The sequence below is a fragment of the Capra hircus genome, chromosome 26, assembly GCF_001704415.2.
Source record: "Capra hircus breed San Clemente chromosome 26, ASM170441v1, whole genome shotgun sequence".
Classification (NCBI taxonomy): domain Eukaryota; kingdom Metazoa; phylum Chordata; class Mammalia; order Artiodactyla; family Bovidae; genus Capra; species Capra hircus.
The window spans coordinates 38276988-38296666 of NC_030833.1; the positions used below are offsets into that span (position 1 = coordinate 38276988).

Below are 19679 nucleotides of genomic sequence, written 5' to 3' on the forward strand. Positions count from 1 at the left end.
TGGGATATTTGTGTGATCATCCAGTCATTGCCTATACGTTGTTTCATACCGAAAAATGCTGCTAGAGGTTAGCTGCATTTGGTGTCAACAACACACATCTCTTGAAGGAGTATGTATTAATTTTCCAAAGCACCAGTTTAAAAGACAGTGTAACAAATAGAGTAGTTTGCATTTGTATTTTAAACTTTTAATTCACTGCCTAATGTTCAAAAAAATGAACTGAAGTGTAATTGATTATATAACTTTAATATTTGAAAAAAATTTATCCAGAAATTAACAATATAATACAATACACATTTGTACAAAAAAGAGGGGCTGTTAAAAACTTCTGATCATACAGACAAAAATATGATTAATTAAACAAAGATTAAAAAAGGACAGAACATTTTGTAAATACTGATTAATACTGTGCAATGCTTTAATTTACTGTGGCAGATACAAAAATCAAGAATTCATGAACAGATTATATAAAAAGAAAGCAACTACATGAATTTTCTAGCTGTTTAAATTAACGAAATATAACAGTAGTGGTTCTTTTAAAAAATGAGGTATTAATTACACTGTAAACCAAAACCAGAGCATAAATAAATAAAGGCAATGTGCAATTTAGTGATAAATGATTATAAATTTCAACAACAGACAACAAAGATTTTCCAGTTATTTATGGGCTCTGCCATTTAAAAATTTGGCTTGCTTGTATACTTCTTATTTAAAAATGACATAGCTATTGATACACAAGCACATCACAGACATGCAGACCAAGCCAACACAGGTTTCCCATCTCTACCAAACAGAAGTTTTGTTTACATTTTATTTAGACACTTAAATCTGGTTTCTTATACATGATTCTTTTGTGCTTATTAGTTAGCAGTGACCTACATTAAACACCCTACTTTCTAGTTCAAGCAGTGTGAGAAGCAGTTTTATTTGCACATGGATTACAAACAGAGCAAACAAAACAAAACCAACATGCCCTTAAATCTCGTAGGTGTTCCAAGAATTTTAAGAAGAAAAATCCTTTAAATAGTATGTCCAAGTGGAAAAGTGGAACCACTTCTGTCTCCAACAGAATAGTAAATGAACTAACTCCTTTCCTCCAAGATGCACAAGTTGGCTCTGGCAATGCAGAACAGGCTGATCAGTTCCTCCACCCTAGAAGACTTCTGCTGGTGGGGGTGTAGGAATCATAGCAATAAGAGAGAAGTGTAACTTGGAAATCGGGAAAGTGTTATTTGCATGTGAACCATGTGCTGGTACTAAATGCTGGCTTCATTATTATTGCAAATACACCTTCAGAGTTTTCTGAAGGAAAGCTATCAAAGTATAATACAGAAGTCGATTTGGAAATACTGTAATGTGCTAATAAAACTGCTTCATTTGCTGTAAATTAAAACCATTTACTGTCTGACTTAAAATGCAGTTTCTTTTTACATGCTACTTTATTAAGAAACTCCAAAAAGGGTACTTTTGAATTTGCTATATTCAGAATCCAGTGAAAAACAAACATTTGGGCCAAAATGTTAAACCTTATCTTTACATCAAGCTATGTCACTGAGTGTCTTTTGCTTTGCTTCATGTCATTTTGACACAAATGTTATCGTATTCACTTCTGTCAAATATCTTACCCTACTTGTTTTCAAAAATTAGTGTTTCAGTACAACAGGTGATCAAAAAATACTATAAATAAGTCTTGTAAGTCAATCAAAGTATATATAAATCAGCTCTCTCTTTTTGTGCTTGTAACTGACTTAATTTATCAGTGACTAGTCAGATCTATTTCCTTTCTAATATTCTGACCCTTAAGAAGAAAGGATTATACAAACATTACAGAGTGTTCAAAGTAACTAGTTTACTGTGCACGTGCATGCAGACTGACGATACTTAAAAGAATATAACCTTGAGTCCAATTAGTCTGAAAATAGTTACACTCTTGTACAATCATCTTTATTGATTTGTAAAAGCTGTACACACATCTAAAACCCTGAATTTACTTTGTAAAAATAAATCTTTAGCAATAAATGGCACTATCAAAATCCCATTATTCTCAGGCTATTATGTAGTTATTTACATGCTGATTTTCAGGAACGGTTGAAAAGAATCTTTAGAGGACCAAAGCCAGTATATCAAAAAAAACCCCTGTAAATTGCATTTGCAATTATACTGTTGTTTAATCGCTATATGAAAATATGGCTACATGCCCCACATTAATGATAATGTAGCTATCCATGTTGCTACTGTGTGTGAGCAGCACACACTCTGCCACTGGGCTCCACCCACTCGGTCATCGCCGCGTTCTTTACTGCATGATGCTTCCCCAGTGGAACACCTGTGACACACTGCTTATGGAGGGTGATACAGTGCTATAAAAAGAGGGGCTGGACCCACCTGTCTCTGCCATCTGGTCTTTTCCACACTCAAACTGTGCTGTGTTTTTAGAAAACCATGCCTCTACTGAACACACTTCATGTTTGATTTTTTTTATAAAAATGTCAGTCTTTTAAAGTTGGTGAGCTTTTTCAAGGTATTTTGAGACAGAAAACATGAAAAGGTTAAAGGCACAATAAGAGGGAAGTGAATGCTACATATAAATGTATTTCAAGTCTTCTTGGTTACTCCAGTCCAAAACCTTCTGAATTTGAAATTCCAATGATCAATTTCTGTTTCAGGTCCTTTTTGCTCTTGTAGGGGGGAAGGCAAAGTTGATTGAAGCAGGTGTGGGCCACAGGCAACCTAGGGGAAACATTTTCTTCAAAGATACCAAGTCTTAAAATTCACACAGAATGACTGCTAAGCAACTTTCAAAGTACCTGCACACACATACTCAAATCTATTTTACTAGACTGAGATGACTCATCCATTCCTTTACTGAACAAATACTTCTGGAGCACCCGCTGTGTATGAGGCACCATTCCACACCCTGTGGCTGGGTTTACCAAGACAATGGCGCTGCTCTCACAAACCTTACATTCTAGAAGCATTATTTTTAGAGTCAGACAAATCAATCTGAATACCATCTCCTTTACTTTCTGGCTGTGAGATCTTGTTCAAGTGGCTTCATGTCTCCAGATCTCAATTGCCTCATCACATAAGGCAAACTATCCAAATGGGTGGAAAAGACCCAGTAGAATAGTAGGGAAAATAACATTATTTTAGCCTTGACTGTCAAAAAATCATAAGAACATTTCTGAGACACTTGATACCCACACTTCTCCTGTTGCTGCCCTCAAGATACATGCAACCTTCATCCTCTGAATCTTTCTGATTAGATCTCCCAACCCTCTACCCGATGACACTTTTATCTAGATCCAAGATTCCAGCAGAATTCTTAGACCCTTTCCCTCAGTTTATATGAACTGCACAGAATCAGAACAGCTGTTGGTGGCAGCAGTGATAACGGAAAGGACAGATTTCATTCTAATTGATGAAAGGAAGAACTGACAGAACTCAGGGAATATTTAGGGCAGGAGAAAAAATATTTATAATCAAAGTAGTATCTACTCAAATTAGCTTTAGAAATTACGATGAGATTGGGAAAAGAAATAAGTAGATCAACATTACCCCACCAACACTCTAGAAAATAATTTAAAGCCATCATCAGCATCACTTTCATATGCAAAGAACACTAGATTAAGGAAAAAAAAACAAAGACCAGCACTAGAGGTATGGGGTCGCTGAGGGTCGGACACAACTCAGTGACTTCACTTTCGCTTTTCACTTTCATGCACTGGAGAAGGAAATGGCAACCCACTCCAGTGTTCTTGCCTGGAGAATCCCAGGGACGAGGGGAGCCTGGTGGGCTGCCATCTATGGGGTCGCACAGTCGGACACGACTGAAGCGACTTAGCAGCAGCAGCAGAGGTGTTCCAGTACAACAGGACTTCTGTAACTAATTATAGTAATAGCCAAAAAAACTCACCTGGCATCTTAAATAAAAAGACTTTTAAGGAAAAATGAAGGTCAGACAATCTAAATACCATGAAAAGCAAGCTAGATTCTGGAAGTGATGATAAAGTAATTGACTTAGCAAAGTAAAAAGTTGATGGAAAGGAATTATTATCAGTTAGTATTGATATGTCTCAAAATTAATAAAGAACCTTAAGCCATAGTCTATCTTACTTCAAAGCCATGTTTACTTCGAGGATTTTTCTACGAAAACAACTTCATATTGAAAGAATCTTCTAATTCCAAGCATACTATTATTAGCAAAACCTATAGATTAAAAAAAAATGAATGACAATCTGGAAACTTACCAGTTAGTAGAAGTTTCATTCTTTGAGATTTTAAAGTTTAAATCAGCCATTCCTCCTACAGGAACTCTGTCACTTCCTGTAGTAAAATGTAACAACTTCTTTTGAAGATCAAGAGGAAATCCAAGCACAACATCCCAAAAGTATCTAGAGAACACCAAAGGAAATTTATATAAAATGTATATAAAATGACAGAAGTCCTGCAGATGAGAATAAAATAATATAAAGTAAGCTCTAGGGAAACAACTTCCCTTAAAGGTACATACTACTCTCAAACTGAAATGGAGGGACAACAGGCTTCTATATAGAAATTAGATTTTTGACTAACATCATTATAAAAAAAGTCCAACAACGGAGAGTACATAAGCCATTTTTCTTCTATATAATTTTCTGTATTTTTCAACACAGTGCTATTGAAAGGCTTTTTTTAAGCATGGCATCCCTGCAATTCTAGGACCAAAGTTATTTTTTAAAAGAAGTCAACTCCCTGGACTTCTGTAGAAACGTACCTTTATCACTTTCTCCCAAGGGGACTGCTAAGTGACTTCATATTGAATATTCTCACATTACTTTCAAAGGATAAAAGAAGGCAGTGTGGGCTGTACAAGATTTCTGGCGACTTAACTTGATTCAAAGATCGCAAGCTACTCTAATAAGCCAGCCACATTCTCTTGCACTCCCTCTTCAGCAGCCTCGCTCTCAGAAGCACAAAGAACTCACCGGATAGTCAGGTCAGTTTTCGCGTAGCCGTCGTACTGTGTGCTTCTCTGGAGGGCGTGCATATCCAGTTCAGGACTTCCACAGACCAGAATTTCAACCTCTTCTGGGCGAAGCAGCTGCATCAAAAATGAGGAGAAGTGATGATCAAAAAAAGTGAAGCTGCAACTGTTTCCACTGAATCAAGCAACAAAAATCATGACCTTCTTAGAGTAAATCACACCATTTTTTAAGGAAAAATATTCTCCATTTATATTTTTCCTACTGAGATATGTTTGCTTCTGAAAGTTTATAAATTTTGTCCGACTCTTAGATCCCCCTTTTGCAAATAACAGCAACTAGCTAGAAAAACAAGCAGATGACTTAGCATAAATCCAAATTACAGCTCTTCCCCAAAACCCAGCTTGAAACTCTTTCAGCTGCTCTAGCATCTACTGACATGCCTGGATCCAACATCCATGAAGCCTCCTGTGCACAATGTGGCGTCTGAGAAGCAGCTTAGTCTCCTACATAGCTTGTCTCCCACCCAAAGAGATTAGAATTTAAAAATGAAGACTTGCTACACTACTTATTTCCCCTTCTTCCACCCCTATAAATACAATGCATCGCAGACAAAACTTAATTAGAAATCAACAAGTGCCCCATATTCAAAGGTACTTTCAATAAACATGTGATAAAGACCATCACATACTGAGAGTTGGACTATAAACAAAGCTGAGCGCTGAAGAACTGATGCTTTTGAACTGTGGTGTTGAAGAAGACTCTTGGAGAGTCTCTTGGACTGCAAGGAGATCCAACTAGTCCATTCTAAAGGAGATCAGTCCTGAATATGCATTGGAAGGACTGATATGGAAGCTGAAACTCCAAAACTTTGGCTACATGATGCAAAGACCTGACTCATTTGAAAATACCCTCATGCTGGGAAAAGACTGAAGCCGGGAGGAGAAGGGGACAACAGAGGATGAGGTGGTTGTATGGCATCACCGACTCAATGGACATGAGTTTGAGGAAACTCTGGGAGTTGGTGATGGACAGGGAGGCCTGGTGTGCTGCAGTCCATGGGGTCACAAAGAGTTGGACACGACTGAGTGACTGAACTGAACTAAACTGAAAGACCGTCACTCTAAAGCAAGTTCTCTCCTACACAAAATAATTCACATGGACACCTCACTCCAAACCCTCCTTATAAAACTGAGTGGTGATGGCTTGATGGAGTGTGCCCAGAGGAGCAGGGATGAAGAGACACTTTTATGACATTTCTGATACGGTGTTCTCAACAGCAGCTGACCCATACTCACATGGCTAAGAAAAAGTCAGACTGACCAGAGCCCACCATGACTCTGGAGACAAACTACTTCCTGTGGGTAAAAGGCCACTCAGAGTTGCTGGGGGACCCCTGAAGAGGAATGAAGCAGCTATAAAAACCTGTTCCTTAAACAGTGAGAAGTTATAGCTTTTGCCTGGAGCTTATGTGTTAACCATTTTCCGTGCTTTGTGCCTCAGTTTTAAAGATCTGGAGCCCTTGGGGATCTCTTCATCCACTCTGCTTGGGGAAATTTTTTAAAGCTTAGAAGACATAGTTTAAGACATAGCATGATGGGTGGGGTGGGGGGGGGATGGAGTTGACTGGTCTTTTTTCCCTTTAGAGAATTAAGGCTGAAATGAGAGAACCATTTTTATTTCCAGCTCTGTTTTAAAACTAGAAAACAAATTTTTTTTTAAATTTAAAAGCTAAAAAAATTTTTAATTTAAAAGTTAAAAAAATTTTTTTTTTAATTTAAAATGTTTTAAAGAATTACTTGTCAATATCATAGTATTACAAACCCTAACTGAAAGCATGAAGCTTTAAACTCACCATTAGGGCATTTGAAGCACACACACTATGAAATCCGTAATAAAATGCAGCAAACTGCTTATAGATGGATTTGTTGAGAAGAAAGTCAATATAAAGCTGTACATATTCTGAAAAGCAATTTTACATCTGTTAAATAATAAAAGTAAACGGCAAACACTACTGCACTTTAATTAAGAAATGTTGTTTTTAACTTACCTTTCCTATTTTGATTGGTAACTGGAATTTTATCACCACCTGGCTTTAAATTATAGGACTTAATTATTCCGAATTCTTCTTGAAACACCTGATGGGAGATACCGACACACCACATTTATTGGTATATGTTAACAGACTTCAGTGAACAGGTTTGTAACATTTAAAAACAAAAGTTTTCCCCCCTTTTCTAAATTACAAAATACAGAAAGGTTAGGCTCTTGTGATATCTGTATTAAGAATGGTGTCAGAAAGCATTTTGGAATAAAAATGTGAGGTCTTAACCCTCTTGAATACAGCTAAACACTTCACTGACATTTAAAAAAATTTGTGTGACCTTTTGGGTAGCACTCAGGCCTCTGGAACTATGTGGATTACTATCATTTCCACCTTCCGATTATTTTTAGGCGAGTGGAAATGAGAGAATTTTTGTCTGATCGATTAACTTCTGCTCCTTCTTGTACTGAACCAACAGAAGAGGCTTGTTTCTAGAAGGTGAAAAGCTCTGAGAAAGTAACTGCGTCCAGGATATAGGCCAGGTGCCTTGCAGAGTACCCTCACCCTTGCTGGCTTTCCTTGATCGCTTACTTACACATGTCTGCTTCAATGTCTTTGGGCTTCCCTGGTGGCTCAGATGGTGAGGAATCTGCCTGCAGTACAGGTGACTTGGGTCTGATCCCTGTGTCAGGAAGATCCCCTAGAGTAGGCATGGCAACCCACTCCAGTATTCGTGCCTGGAGAATACCATGGACAGAGGAGCCTGGCAGGCTATAGTCCATGGGGGTCAAAAAGAGTTGGATGCAACTGAGCAACTAACACTTACTTTTTCACTGTTTTTATCGGGTTACGATCCTTTAAGATAGGGAGTGGTATGTACAGATCAATCCTTGTTCCTCTTTTCTAACGATGGGTATATGGTAACAAAAGGTATTTTTCATATATAAAATACCTGGTTAACAGAAAGCTATTTGCCCTTAATGGTACCTGAAATGTGGAATAGAAATCTTCTTCAACATTGCCTTCATATGACAGGAGTTCACTTAATCCATGGGCCAACTCCTGCAAAGAGAAACCTGTTATTTGTGTTTTTAAATCAAATAGTACTACCCAAAACAGTAAACCAGATCTACTATAGCTCACTTACATGTGAGATAAACTCAGATTTTGAAATAAAGATAATATTGGGACATATTTTCCAGGGTAAAAAATACTGGTTAATGATTTCTCCCATGTAAAAGGTTTGGAAAAATTTATTGGAAAGGTCACATGAAGGAAAATATCCAGTTATACCCATAAAGGCAAAACTCTGGGGTCTATTCTTATGCAATAAGCTAAAAGTATAGTTTCTATCATAATTCACTGCTATCTGCAATATCACGGTTTATGAATTTGTAGTATTTCTCATTCTCAGTTTATAGTCTTAAAAAATCCGTTAATATTTTATAATTCCTCTTTTAAACATAAAAATACACAGTTCATATGTGTTAAGTGGTTTTTACATTTCAGTTAAGGGCTCTCTCCTCCCAATAAAAAGTTGAGAACACTGGAAGAAATGTATCCCTACACTGTAACTCATGTTTCCCCTCAACAGAGATTTATAAATAGAAAAATTAAGCCAGTATTTTTTAAAATTTCCAGTTATTTTAAATTTCATTTAAAATAAAAATGTTTTATTTTAAATATTAGCAGAAAGATAAAGAACAGCATGTTTAGAATGATGTTACACACTTTACATATTAAGTTTTCCATTTCACTAAAATAAATTTAAAAACAAATCTAGGGTGACAGGTTTTAGTATGATTCTTATCATTTGTTTCAATTACTAATAAAGTTATGGCTGCTGAAAATTATAATTAGGAGATCTGAATTTTTTAAAAGAATTCAAGGAACTAGTAGATTAATCCAATTGAAAGAATTTACCATATTCTTTTAAAGATCAAATTTTTAGTGATAAAATACAAAGTCAATTAGGTAATAAAGTATATACTCAGATCTGCGTTATTCGACTGTAGGGACTTTTATTCCCAGCCTTTGTATTTTTAAAACTCAATTTTTAATTTTTTTATCTATAGTTAAATTCTTAAATGTAAAAATATTATTAGTTAGCCCATAGTTCAGCATTTTAATGATTTTTATAAATATAAAATTAAAAGTGCATGAAGATAAAGGTTTTGTACACTATTTGAATACCCTGGTATTATTTAACAGACCATATTGGAGAGTGACTCAAACAGAAAAGAAAAAAGCTACTACAGTTGCTGATTCAAGGTTATACTTAGCCTCTCCATTCTCAACTGAAACCCTTAAGGGTAATTTTCACAAGGCTGCCTGGGGAAGATTTGTTGTTGCCATGGGACAGTTCTGATGCTTTGAGTCATGGATCCCTTCTCTACAAAAGCAATGGAGTTTCCATTAACATGGTCACGGAAACGCACTGGCCTATTAACGCTATACTGAAGGCTCCATCATTGAATATTTTGCTTATTTGTTGAGTTTTTCTTTTTTAAATCCTTATTCACAAATACTGTGTTTAAATTAAGAAATGTATCACTATGGGTTTCTCTTTGCTTGCCTGCTTACTCTTCTTGAAATACATATTGTATAGATACAAATGGGAAACAAAGCACTGAATAAGAAAAGCACTTAAAACTTTTTTCTAGATATATTTTGCCATATATGAAATGGGAATTAGGTGCTAATTTTAATAGATGCCATTAAAAATTGATATTCCATTTTAAAAATTAAAAAAAATTCCCTGCATTCTACTATCCTAACACAGCAGTTTTCTGGCTTCCTTTCTATCTTCATTCATGCCTGCACAGACACTCAGTTTTTTTCAGCTGATCTCATAGTTTATGCACAATCTTGATTCATCATTAAAGAGGCAATATAGGAATACGAAATTAACTCAGTATCATCTTCAGCTCATAATATGAAAAAACATATTGGTATAGTCATTCATAAAATATCCATTATTATTAACTAAAAACTTGGATCCAATGACCCAAGTTCAAATAGCTTTAATCCTAAAATAAGACAATTTATTGGTAAAAATCAGTAATAACATTAGGAAATTTATTGGTAAAAATTTGACAAAAACTGCATATATAAGACAAAAAGAAAATCACAGAAATCTAAATTGAGAAGTTAGTTCAGCCATTAGCATATACAGTATTAATATGTTTTATACACCAGTATATATGAGTGTATAGTTGTGACAATAACTCCCATTGTTATACAAATAGGCAAATTCAGTAAATTGTCCAGGGTCATAGGTAGTATGTGGCCAAAATACAAGACTATAAAGGGCAAATCTTTCTTAAGTAGAATTTACTCTATTACCTTTTCCAACTACTGAGTCTTGTAAAAATATGGATTTAGGCTCTTCAAAAGAATCCAAACTTACTTTCAAAAATGTGTTTGATATCACATGAAGAATGGTTTTCTAATTGGTCACATGTTCTGGAGAGGTTTTTCAGCTTTGGTAGGAAGGTTCCAATCCTACACCAAAGTGATCTGACCATTAACTAAAACACAGCAATATTTAAATAGGCCCTTAATGAACAAAGAGGATGTCCACATTTGGCTACTTACTAATAATAAGGGGAATTCTCTGCTGACCAACGGCTATCGAAATTCAGCTGGGAAAAGTATTATTATTGTAGGGGATTGTCAGGATGATGAGCATACTATCCATTCTTCTACTAAATTTTAACACTGGATTAAATCTGATGATTGGAAATCTCGTCTCTGAATAGCAGAATATCAGAGACAGGTCTGTGGAATTCATTAATTTTATTAAGGGTGTTGCTGCAGACATTGTTAACGATATTGCATAGTGACACATGATAAGACTCCATAGAAGCAATCAAGTATTGAATATTGAGTACTTTTTCATCTCATGTAATCTTCCCAATATGTAAGCTTTACTATTCCATTGTTCACATAAGGAAACTAGAGTTCAGAAACATAAACAGCTTATTCAAATTCACAGAGCTAGTAAGTTGTAGAGGCCAGATTCAAATCTCTGCCTCTCACTCAAAGCTTGTTCCACTATGCTGGGAGAACTAAGTGCTGCAAAGTGGGTTATGTATCTCTACCCGGAAGGAGAAAATTAGACAAAAGAGGAGATGGGTTACAAATGTAGAGGGAAACCATATCTAAACATAAAAACAGTTATCAGGAGGAGAGAGACTGTGGTAGAAGAAAGATGATTCAGCAGTAAGGGATAAGATACTAAACAACTGTATACTTACAGGCATAATTTGACACAAGTCGTCAGTGGTAACACTGCAGATGCCTACTGGCGTATTTTGATCACTAGGAACGATGGGAGGGCTCAATAATTTCTTATAGCAGCAGGGGGGGAAACGAATATCCAGAGTAATGCTGTTATAAACAGCTAGTCCCATAAGCTATGCATACTAAATGTTAAGCATTAACATAAAATCCATGACAACAAATGAGTTTTGAATTATGTATCTATTTCTTGCATACTTCTTTCAGATCTAACACTGATTTTGTAATTAATCCCACATGCTAACTCTTTCCTTTATTTTCCCTTTATTTTACATAATATAATTCCCTGATTACCAAAAATCATGTAAAAAGGAGAGGTTCAGGTAACAGTATTTAATGATTTCCCTAGAAAACTGCACATCTAAGATCACAATAGCAAGTTCACACATTTCTATTAAGTATTTAACATATAAGAAAACTTCTAAATTTAAACAAAGATGGTGGTGATTTTATCAGCAGCAACTTATTCAGAACTCGCTGCAGAACATGCCGTTGATTTTGGTGACCATTCTGGCTAAATACAGGCTACGCAGAGAGAGCTGTATTGAACAGGCATATGGAAACACACACACAGACGTCTGCACACACACACACTACTGATAAGACACAATCTCCCACAGTAATACCTGAAAGACTTATTACTTGGAGTTTACTCAAAGTGTTAAGTTAAAAAGCTACAGATGTTATATTTATAAACTTTGCCCAACTATATATTTTTTTTATCAGTTATACAGTAGAATGTAACTTCATCCATTTGATAAATGAGGGGTTTTAGAGCAAATTTTATGACATTTCAACTGTCAAAGATTATAATAACAAGTTCTTAAGGAAGTCATTACTTTCACTGACTTGAAATCTAAACATATGGTCTGGACAAATCATTAAAAACAATTTAAAAGATTAGAAAATAGCCAATATTTTAATTTGCTAGGGCAGAAAAAGGCTAATAATCATCTAAGGAACACTTCTGTTATTTTATAGGTAACCATACCAACAGAGATCGAGCAGTGTGTTCTAGAGGAAAGATATTGAAAATAAGCTCTAATATACTCCTATAACTATGACAATAGCAATAACAGAAGCAAGCACCATACTACTGTAGTTACCATTTATGACCAGTTACTGTAGTGGTAAGTCCTAAGCATTTTTCTTTACAATTAAAAAAAATTATAATCCTGAAGGAAGGTTTTTAACAGATAAGAAAGTAGGTTCACAGGCTCTGCTCTAGGGCACCTTCATGCAGGAGAAGCACACTGCCTTTCACACTAAAGCTGCTCTGGTTGAAGCAGGGGTAGGAGTGTGGGAATTCTGCTGGAGACGCCATGTGGTGCAAACGGGGTGGAGTTTGAAATCCCCGCACTACAATATATTGCCCCATCCTTAGTTCCAACGCCTTTCTGGTAATTCTGCTTCTAAAAAACCATTAGATTATGGCTCTTCATGTGATCTTCAAAACATTTTATAGTTATTACTATAGGTTTCATTATAACATTTCTTGTAAACGCCAAGGCCTTAATATTTAATAATAACTGTATTAGAAATCCAATACTGTGAGAACTGATAGCCCAATAAATCTTTGGTTCTGAAATGTTAGTGAATGCTTGTGTGTGTGTGTACTCAGTTGTGTCCACCTCTTTGCAACCTCATGCACTGTAGCCCACCAGGCTTCCTCTGTCTATGGGATTTCCCAGGCAAGAATATTGGAGTGGGTTGCCACTTCCTTCTCCAGGGGATAGACTCAACCCACGGATCAAACCCATGCCTCCTGCATTGGCAGGCAGATTCTTTTACCACTGAGCCACCTAAGAAGCCCCTCTGAAATTTTAAAACTGGAATTATGTATGGAGCCAATTATATTTTCTTAATCACCACACATGGCACCCCACTCCAGTACTCTTGCCTGGAAAGTCCCATGGACTGAAGAGCCTGGTGGGCTGCAGTCCCTGGGGTCGCGAAGAGTCGGACACGACTGAGCAACTTCACTTTCACTTTTTACTTTCATGCATTGGAGAAGGAAACGGCGACCCACTCCAGTGTTCTTGCCTGGAGAATCCCAGGGACGGGGGAGCCTGGTGGGCTGCTGTCTATGGGGTCGCACAGAGTTGGACATGACTGAAGCGACTTAGCAGCAGCAGCAATCACCACACCTATTACTTCTAAATGTTTTGTTCTCTTCACCTTCGGCAGATTTTTCACCCACTTATGTGACCACAGTCCACCGTCATCACACATTTTTCATATACAATATCCTGCTTTTCAGGGCAGCAACCTTTCTATAGTTTGTGTGTGAGATCAATACACATAATAATGAGATAGTGGTGGTTATAAGTTAATTTTAGATATAACTGTTCAACTTGTAATATACAACATCTAAATACATTTAATATGCTCTTTGGGGCAATGACTGAATAGAAACTAATGCCTATTGCCAAAAAAAAAAAAAAAAAAATCCGGTAAGCAAGTTCACGATATCACATATACTACTCTAAAAATGTAGTGTAAGAGCTAATACGTTATTACAAACACTAGAAAGTCAAAATAAGCCAAACCTAAGCCATGATAAGAATGTAAAGTATGACAAAGATACTTATCAGGAAATTCAAATGACTCCTAGTGTAGGGAGAAGCATTAATAACACAGGCCTTCAATGAAGTTAAAACACGCAACAAATGACTACTGTAAATAACAGAATGAAAATATGAGTGTAGGAGTTGTTACACGTTCCTTGCTGTGGGCTTGGCACTTTGGACCTTTAGATACAACACACAATCAAATTTCCGATTAAGTTCACTATCACAGCCTGTGGTTTTCCCTAGTCCTTTGTCTTCCATGCAGTTTCTTGATTTCCATATACATTCTTCGGGATGTATTCCAACAAATACCACAAAGTCAGATGATACTCAAAGCCCTCTATCAGATGGCTCTTAATCTTTTTTGCCTGAATATTCATTGGAAGGACTGATGCTGAAGCTGAAACTCCAATACTTTGGCTAGCTGATGCAAAGAACTGACTCGTTGGAAAAGACCCTGATACTGGGAAAGACTGAAGGCAGGGGGAGAAGGGGACGACAGAGGATGAGGTGGCTGGATGGCACCACCGACTCAACGGACATGAGTTTGAGTAAACTCTGGGAGTTGGTGATGGACAGGGAGGCCTGGCATGCTACAGTCCATAGGGTTGCAAAGGGTCGGACATGAGTGAGCGACTGAACTGAACTGAATCTTTTTTTGCCAGCACCATCTATAGCTTCAGAGAGCCCCCTGCTCCCATCAAGTGGACCTACACATAGCCCTGTGACAGCCAGCAGTGTGGACTCTTTCCCAGCCATTCTCCTAGGCCGGGTCCCACTCTCTCCAGTCCTGGTTTAATAAAATATATTGGTTCCATTTAAAAACTCTACCTTCTCTGGGAGGACTACAATGAATTGTTTCCTTCTCAGAATTCCTCAGCACTTAATGCCAAATGGTCATTTGACTCTGAGAACAAACTACCTGCACGGGTGGTCATCTGTCCATCTAGATGATAAGCTTCTTAAAGTAGATATATATTTTTTTAACCTATGTATCCCTAGGGTTTGCTCATTTATTTATTCTTCTCTTTCTTCCACAGATACTTAATATTTTTCAGAATTTAAAAATGAATGCAGAAGGTATCCTGTCCAATCTCCCACCCAAAGCAGGAACACGCTCTCCGACAAACCTGAAAGAATCAGAGGATGGTGTAGGAATTTATATCATTTTAAAAAAACACTATAAAATAATGCCGTATGCTTCAAATGTTCCCATTCCATTCAATGTTTAATTCTTATGACCGTCTCAGGATCTGAGGCCACATTAGATTTAATCTTCATAATTTCAATTTAGAAAATTGAGTGAAGTAAGCACAAAGTGAAAGAACTACCAGAATAGCTCAGTATGAAAAGGAAAGGTACTGTGACTTTAAAAAATGTCTTAAATTTCTGATAATTTAGGTTGTAAATGAAATAGCAAATGCTACTTGAGATAAGGTTTTCAGAGAAATACGTTAACAGTTCAGTCACTCCTTCCAGTTAACTAAGTCTGCTGATAACTATAGAGCTGTGATATTACAAAATAATAAAGACTACTGAAAAATCTACTAGTAAAGTTAATAAGAATCTTTAATCTGAATAAAATAATGAGAACAGTTTTCCAAAATGCAGATAAAATTCTTAAAAATCTCTAATCTACTAGCACCTCCTAGTGGAAAGTTCAAAGGATACAATTCCAACCAATCGGAATTCAGAATAGTTATCACATTTAAAGCTGCTAAACCAATGGCAGTATGAATCCTTATGATACGTAAACATGCCTGGAAAACAGAAGCATAATTTCAACAATATGATTGATATAAAAAATCAGAATGGTAAACATGCACATGACATCTTATCTATTAGAAGCAAAACAGTTCAGCAATAGCTCTGTTACAGAACAATTTTCATGTTAAAATATATCAAATATGGGTCCAGAGTGTGCAAGAGCCTTTTATTCTTCACTGGTATACTGAACCAAGGGTTGAAATGGTAAAAAGACAGAAACTAATCAGTTGATTTATAGAAACTATAGTTTTATAGTTTATAAGTTATCAAAATTAATTCTGAGGATTATCTGGAGACTTCATCACTGTCATCTCTATTTCCCATTACCAGAGAAATATTATATAAACATATATACCAAGTTAATAAAAATAAAGAATAAGAAAAACACTTAAAACTCTTTTGAAGAAAACGCTTAACAATACTCAGGATTATATAGGTGTTTTCTCTAAATCAAATGAAACCAAATTACAGTTCAAAGGTTTATTTAATGCTTCCTATTTATTAAAATGGCTCATTATTTTATGAAAGAGACTTTGAATATTAGTGAAGAGCAAACTATAGCTCTGATCTTAAAAATTTTAATGCTCTTTTTATTTCAATGACAAATGTTTACATATTTGGCTTAGTTAGAAAACATGTGAATGCTTCTATGCTAATACATTTCGTGTAGGATTCCCAGTAAGATAATAAGTATTATAATCATTAATTTGGTCAATTTAAAAAATGCAACTAACAGTCTTTAAAAAATTATTCAACATTTATGATTGACAAAAAAATCTGTAAAATCATAGATTAAAAATGAGTGACTACTTACATCTAACGATCAGGAAGAAAACACTTTCATTGAAATTAACTTACCATAATCTGGATGAAAAATCTGGCGAATGAGGAGGAGGAACCATTCTTTAGTCAAGCCACCCATATCCAAACCAGCTTCCCCTACAAATGTAACTTTCAACTTCTTTTTCAGATCTGCTCTTTTCCGAGTTAACTGTTTGAGGAAATTATAAGATAGAGGAGAACAAAAGGCAGTAAAAAGGAAATTAGCCTTTTAAATTCTGGGAAATGTATTATCATATTTACAATGTCACGAAACTTCATCCATCCATCCAGTAAATCTGCCCAACCCTATTGTACTGTTTGTCGTATGGATCAAGCAACAGAATTAGGAAAGTCAGGTACCTTGCTCAAGGTTACTGCCTACTGGCATCATACTGACTCCAAGATTTTAATTTATACAATACAAAGTAATTCATTTAAACTTGCCTTCAACGCTAAAGTTTAAAAAAATCACATAACTAAATCAAATATTGTAATAGTCACATGAAAATCTGGCTGAAGAACTGTACATGCTTAAAGCTTAATAATACATGTACATACAATCAAAGTATCAATATGTTTGACCCTAAATATACCCAATATATCCTTGTAGATAAGACTTCCAATTTTACAGATGAGTAATCTGAGGCCTGGAGGAATTAAAATGACTTGTTAGGCACCCAACCAGTCAACAAAGGTGGTCTAGAATCTACATTATATATTCAGAAATATGAATTACTCACTTAAGTATTCCATATGAAATCCTTTCCTGAATATTTAACAACAAACCACTAAAAAACATTAAAAAAAATGAACATAAGGCTTAACTGTGAATACAGAACTGTTTTTAACCATTGTATCAAAATATAAGGAAGCACACCACTGGCATACAGAAATAAAGAAGGCTTACTAAGACTTTAGTAATAAGCCATATTATCAAATCATTTAAAGCTTTAATCAATTAATACTATTCTGGAATAAATAATCTATACCTCATCAAGAGAGTCGCTCACCAGATGTGTCCGCCTTACTTTCATATTTAGAAATAACATATTCATATCAGGTCTCTGTCTTCGAGATACTTTATCCACCAGACTTTGCTGATTGAAAAAGAAAGCAAACATTGTCATTTTTACTTGAACTATAATCTCATTTAACACATTTAAACACAGGTAAAAATAACTTATATTGTTCTCTTTACCATCTCTCACATAAACAATTTCATAAACTCAATTATGCAAATTTTTTCTGAAAATGCCTTATTATTTCATTTTGGGACATTGATAACAGAAGGGGATACAAAATGGAGGACCCCCAAATAATTCAACTTCTACAGTAAAAGAATGTTGCATTACTGCTTCTATATGTCTCACTTCTTACATGGCAAAGTTTTCTGTTTAATAGACACAAACAAGGTGGGAACATTGGGAACAAGGTACATACTTCTGATGATTAGCTTGGCTTATGCTTTTTAAGATACTGGATTTACTCTAAAATCTACTTTTAGAAAGTAATTTTCAGCATATTTCAGAAACCATCAACAATGTTCATATCCTTTGTCCCAATACTAACCAGAGGAAATATTTTATACGGTGACATTCATCACAGCACCATCTATAAGAGCAAAGCTTTAGAAATATACTAAGTATGGATCTCTAGTGGGATTATAACACAGTTATCAAAAATGATGGTTATAAAATTATGTAAATAACATGGAAAATGTTTAAGGAATGTACAACTAAAAAAAGCGAGGAAACAAAATTGTATACACAATATTGTTTCAACTCTGATGCCTTTTAAAGATAATATAGGTGAGGACTATCAAAAGCAAATTCCCTACAATGTTAACAATATTTATGCCTGAGTGTTGGAAATAAGGGGATGTTTTACAAAAATATAAGAAATATATGAATGTCATTTGTCATATAAAGTCTACATGCTTTTATATGTATAATATATTTATCTAAACTCTTTTTCAGACTACCTCATCCTCTTTGGTAGTAAAGAAAATGAATTATTGCACAGCTTAAAGATAAACATTCCAACGTTTTAAATACATGCAGCAACTTGCTTTAGTAGGTAAAATTTTAATACCCCAAATCTATATAGTAAGGCTACTCTCATGATTTTGTAGGCTACTATAATACACTAATTCAGAGCCCTTATTCATCTCTCCAAGTATTCGATTCTAAAGACTTGCAGTAGTTTTTTTTTTTTTCTTTCCTCTTCTCTCGGTCCTGTCTTTTGTGCTCAAACAGATCTATATTCCTAGCATAGTATGCAGTGTCACGGACCTGTTTTTCCAACCCTTTCTTATCTTCTGTTCCCAGTCGAGCTCCTGGGAAGCCGTCACACTAGAAGTATCCAGCACACAAATTTAAACTAGGATGCTAACGGAAGACAAAGCTTAGCGGCTGCTCCTCCCATCAGAAATTCACACTGCATTGAAAGTGCTTCAGATGAAAGAAATAACCCAACAGTGGTAGAATTGTAGACAGACTGATGAGGAAGTTATTTTTAATCTGGGAAATCACTTTGACAACTTTAAATTATACTATCTAAGTTCTTGCTTATATTAACCATCTATAATGTTATCCTGTGTCAAAATAGTCACCAGTCATTAATTCCAAATGGTATGGCAGTTTACAAGCTAAAATGCTGGGAAATACCCATAGCTGAGAACACGACTGGACTCTTCAATCGCTACTCATTTGTGCCCATGCTCTGAGGAAGACAGCCCAGGATACACTCTACAGCTGCCACTCTCCTTTTCATTGGAAGGAAATTTAAAAGAAGATATTTAAAATCTTCAGTGTGAGCGGCACAGCAGAAAACTGCTCAGAGGAACTTAAACTTCTAGCTCTTCAGATTTTTTTCTTATAAATAGAAGAAAATCATAGCCCAAGGCTTAAAAAGAAAACAACACTAAAAAGACACATGAAGTGGCATAAACGCTAATCATCAAAATGGCTAGCTATACAGACTAATCTTTGAGCCAACATCTAACCAGGATTAATAATCCTGGTGCTAAATATGCCTGTTGGAACCTACTTTTCGGCAGGGTAACATGGCTATGCCACTCCTTTGGTACACAGAAGCGATATAGTTTCTTCTAATACTCCAACAGTCAGTGTAAACTGACTCTGGGATGTCACTAGTCACGCAAATCTTTTGTCCTGCTCTGTGATAGCAAGCAATACTCACCTTCTGGTA

The 19679-nt window shown here is 35.7% G+C and overlaps 1 protein-coding gene across 1 annotated transcript in view; it reads right to left on the reverse strand.

Moving 5' to 3' along the window:
• The window catches only part of HECTD2 (HECT domain E3 ubiquitin protein ligase 2), a 71748-nt gene continuing 52299 nt past the window's right edge, over window positions 231–19679 (reverse strand). The window contains exons 12-21 of the mRNA XM_018041486.1: window positions 17459–17566; window positions 16506–16638; window positions 15552–15640; window positions 11268–11426; window positions 7996–8070; window positions 7015–7102; window positions 6820–6926; window positions 4968–5083; window positions 4251–4394; window positions 231–2730 (exon numbers count right to left, since the gene is read on the reverse strand). Of these exons, the coding sequence (XP_017896975.1) occupies window positions 2610–2730; window positions 4251–4394; window positions 4968–5083; window positions 6820–6926; window positions 7015–7102; window positions 7996–8070; window positions 11268–11426; window positions 15552–15640; window positions 16506–16638; window positions 17459–17566 (1140 nt within the window). The 3' untranslated portion in view covers window positions 231–2609. The remainder of the gene's footprint in view (window positions 2731–4250; window positions 4395–4967; window positions 5084–6819; window positions 6927–7014; window positions 7103–7995; window positions 8071–11267; window positions 11427–15551; window positions 15641–16505; window positions 16639–17458; window positions 17567–19679) is intronic.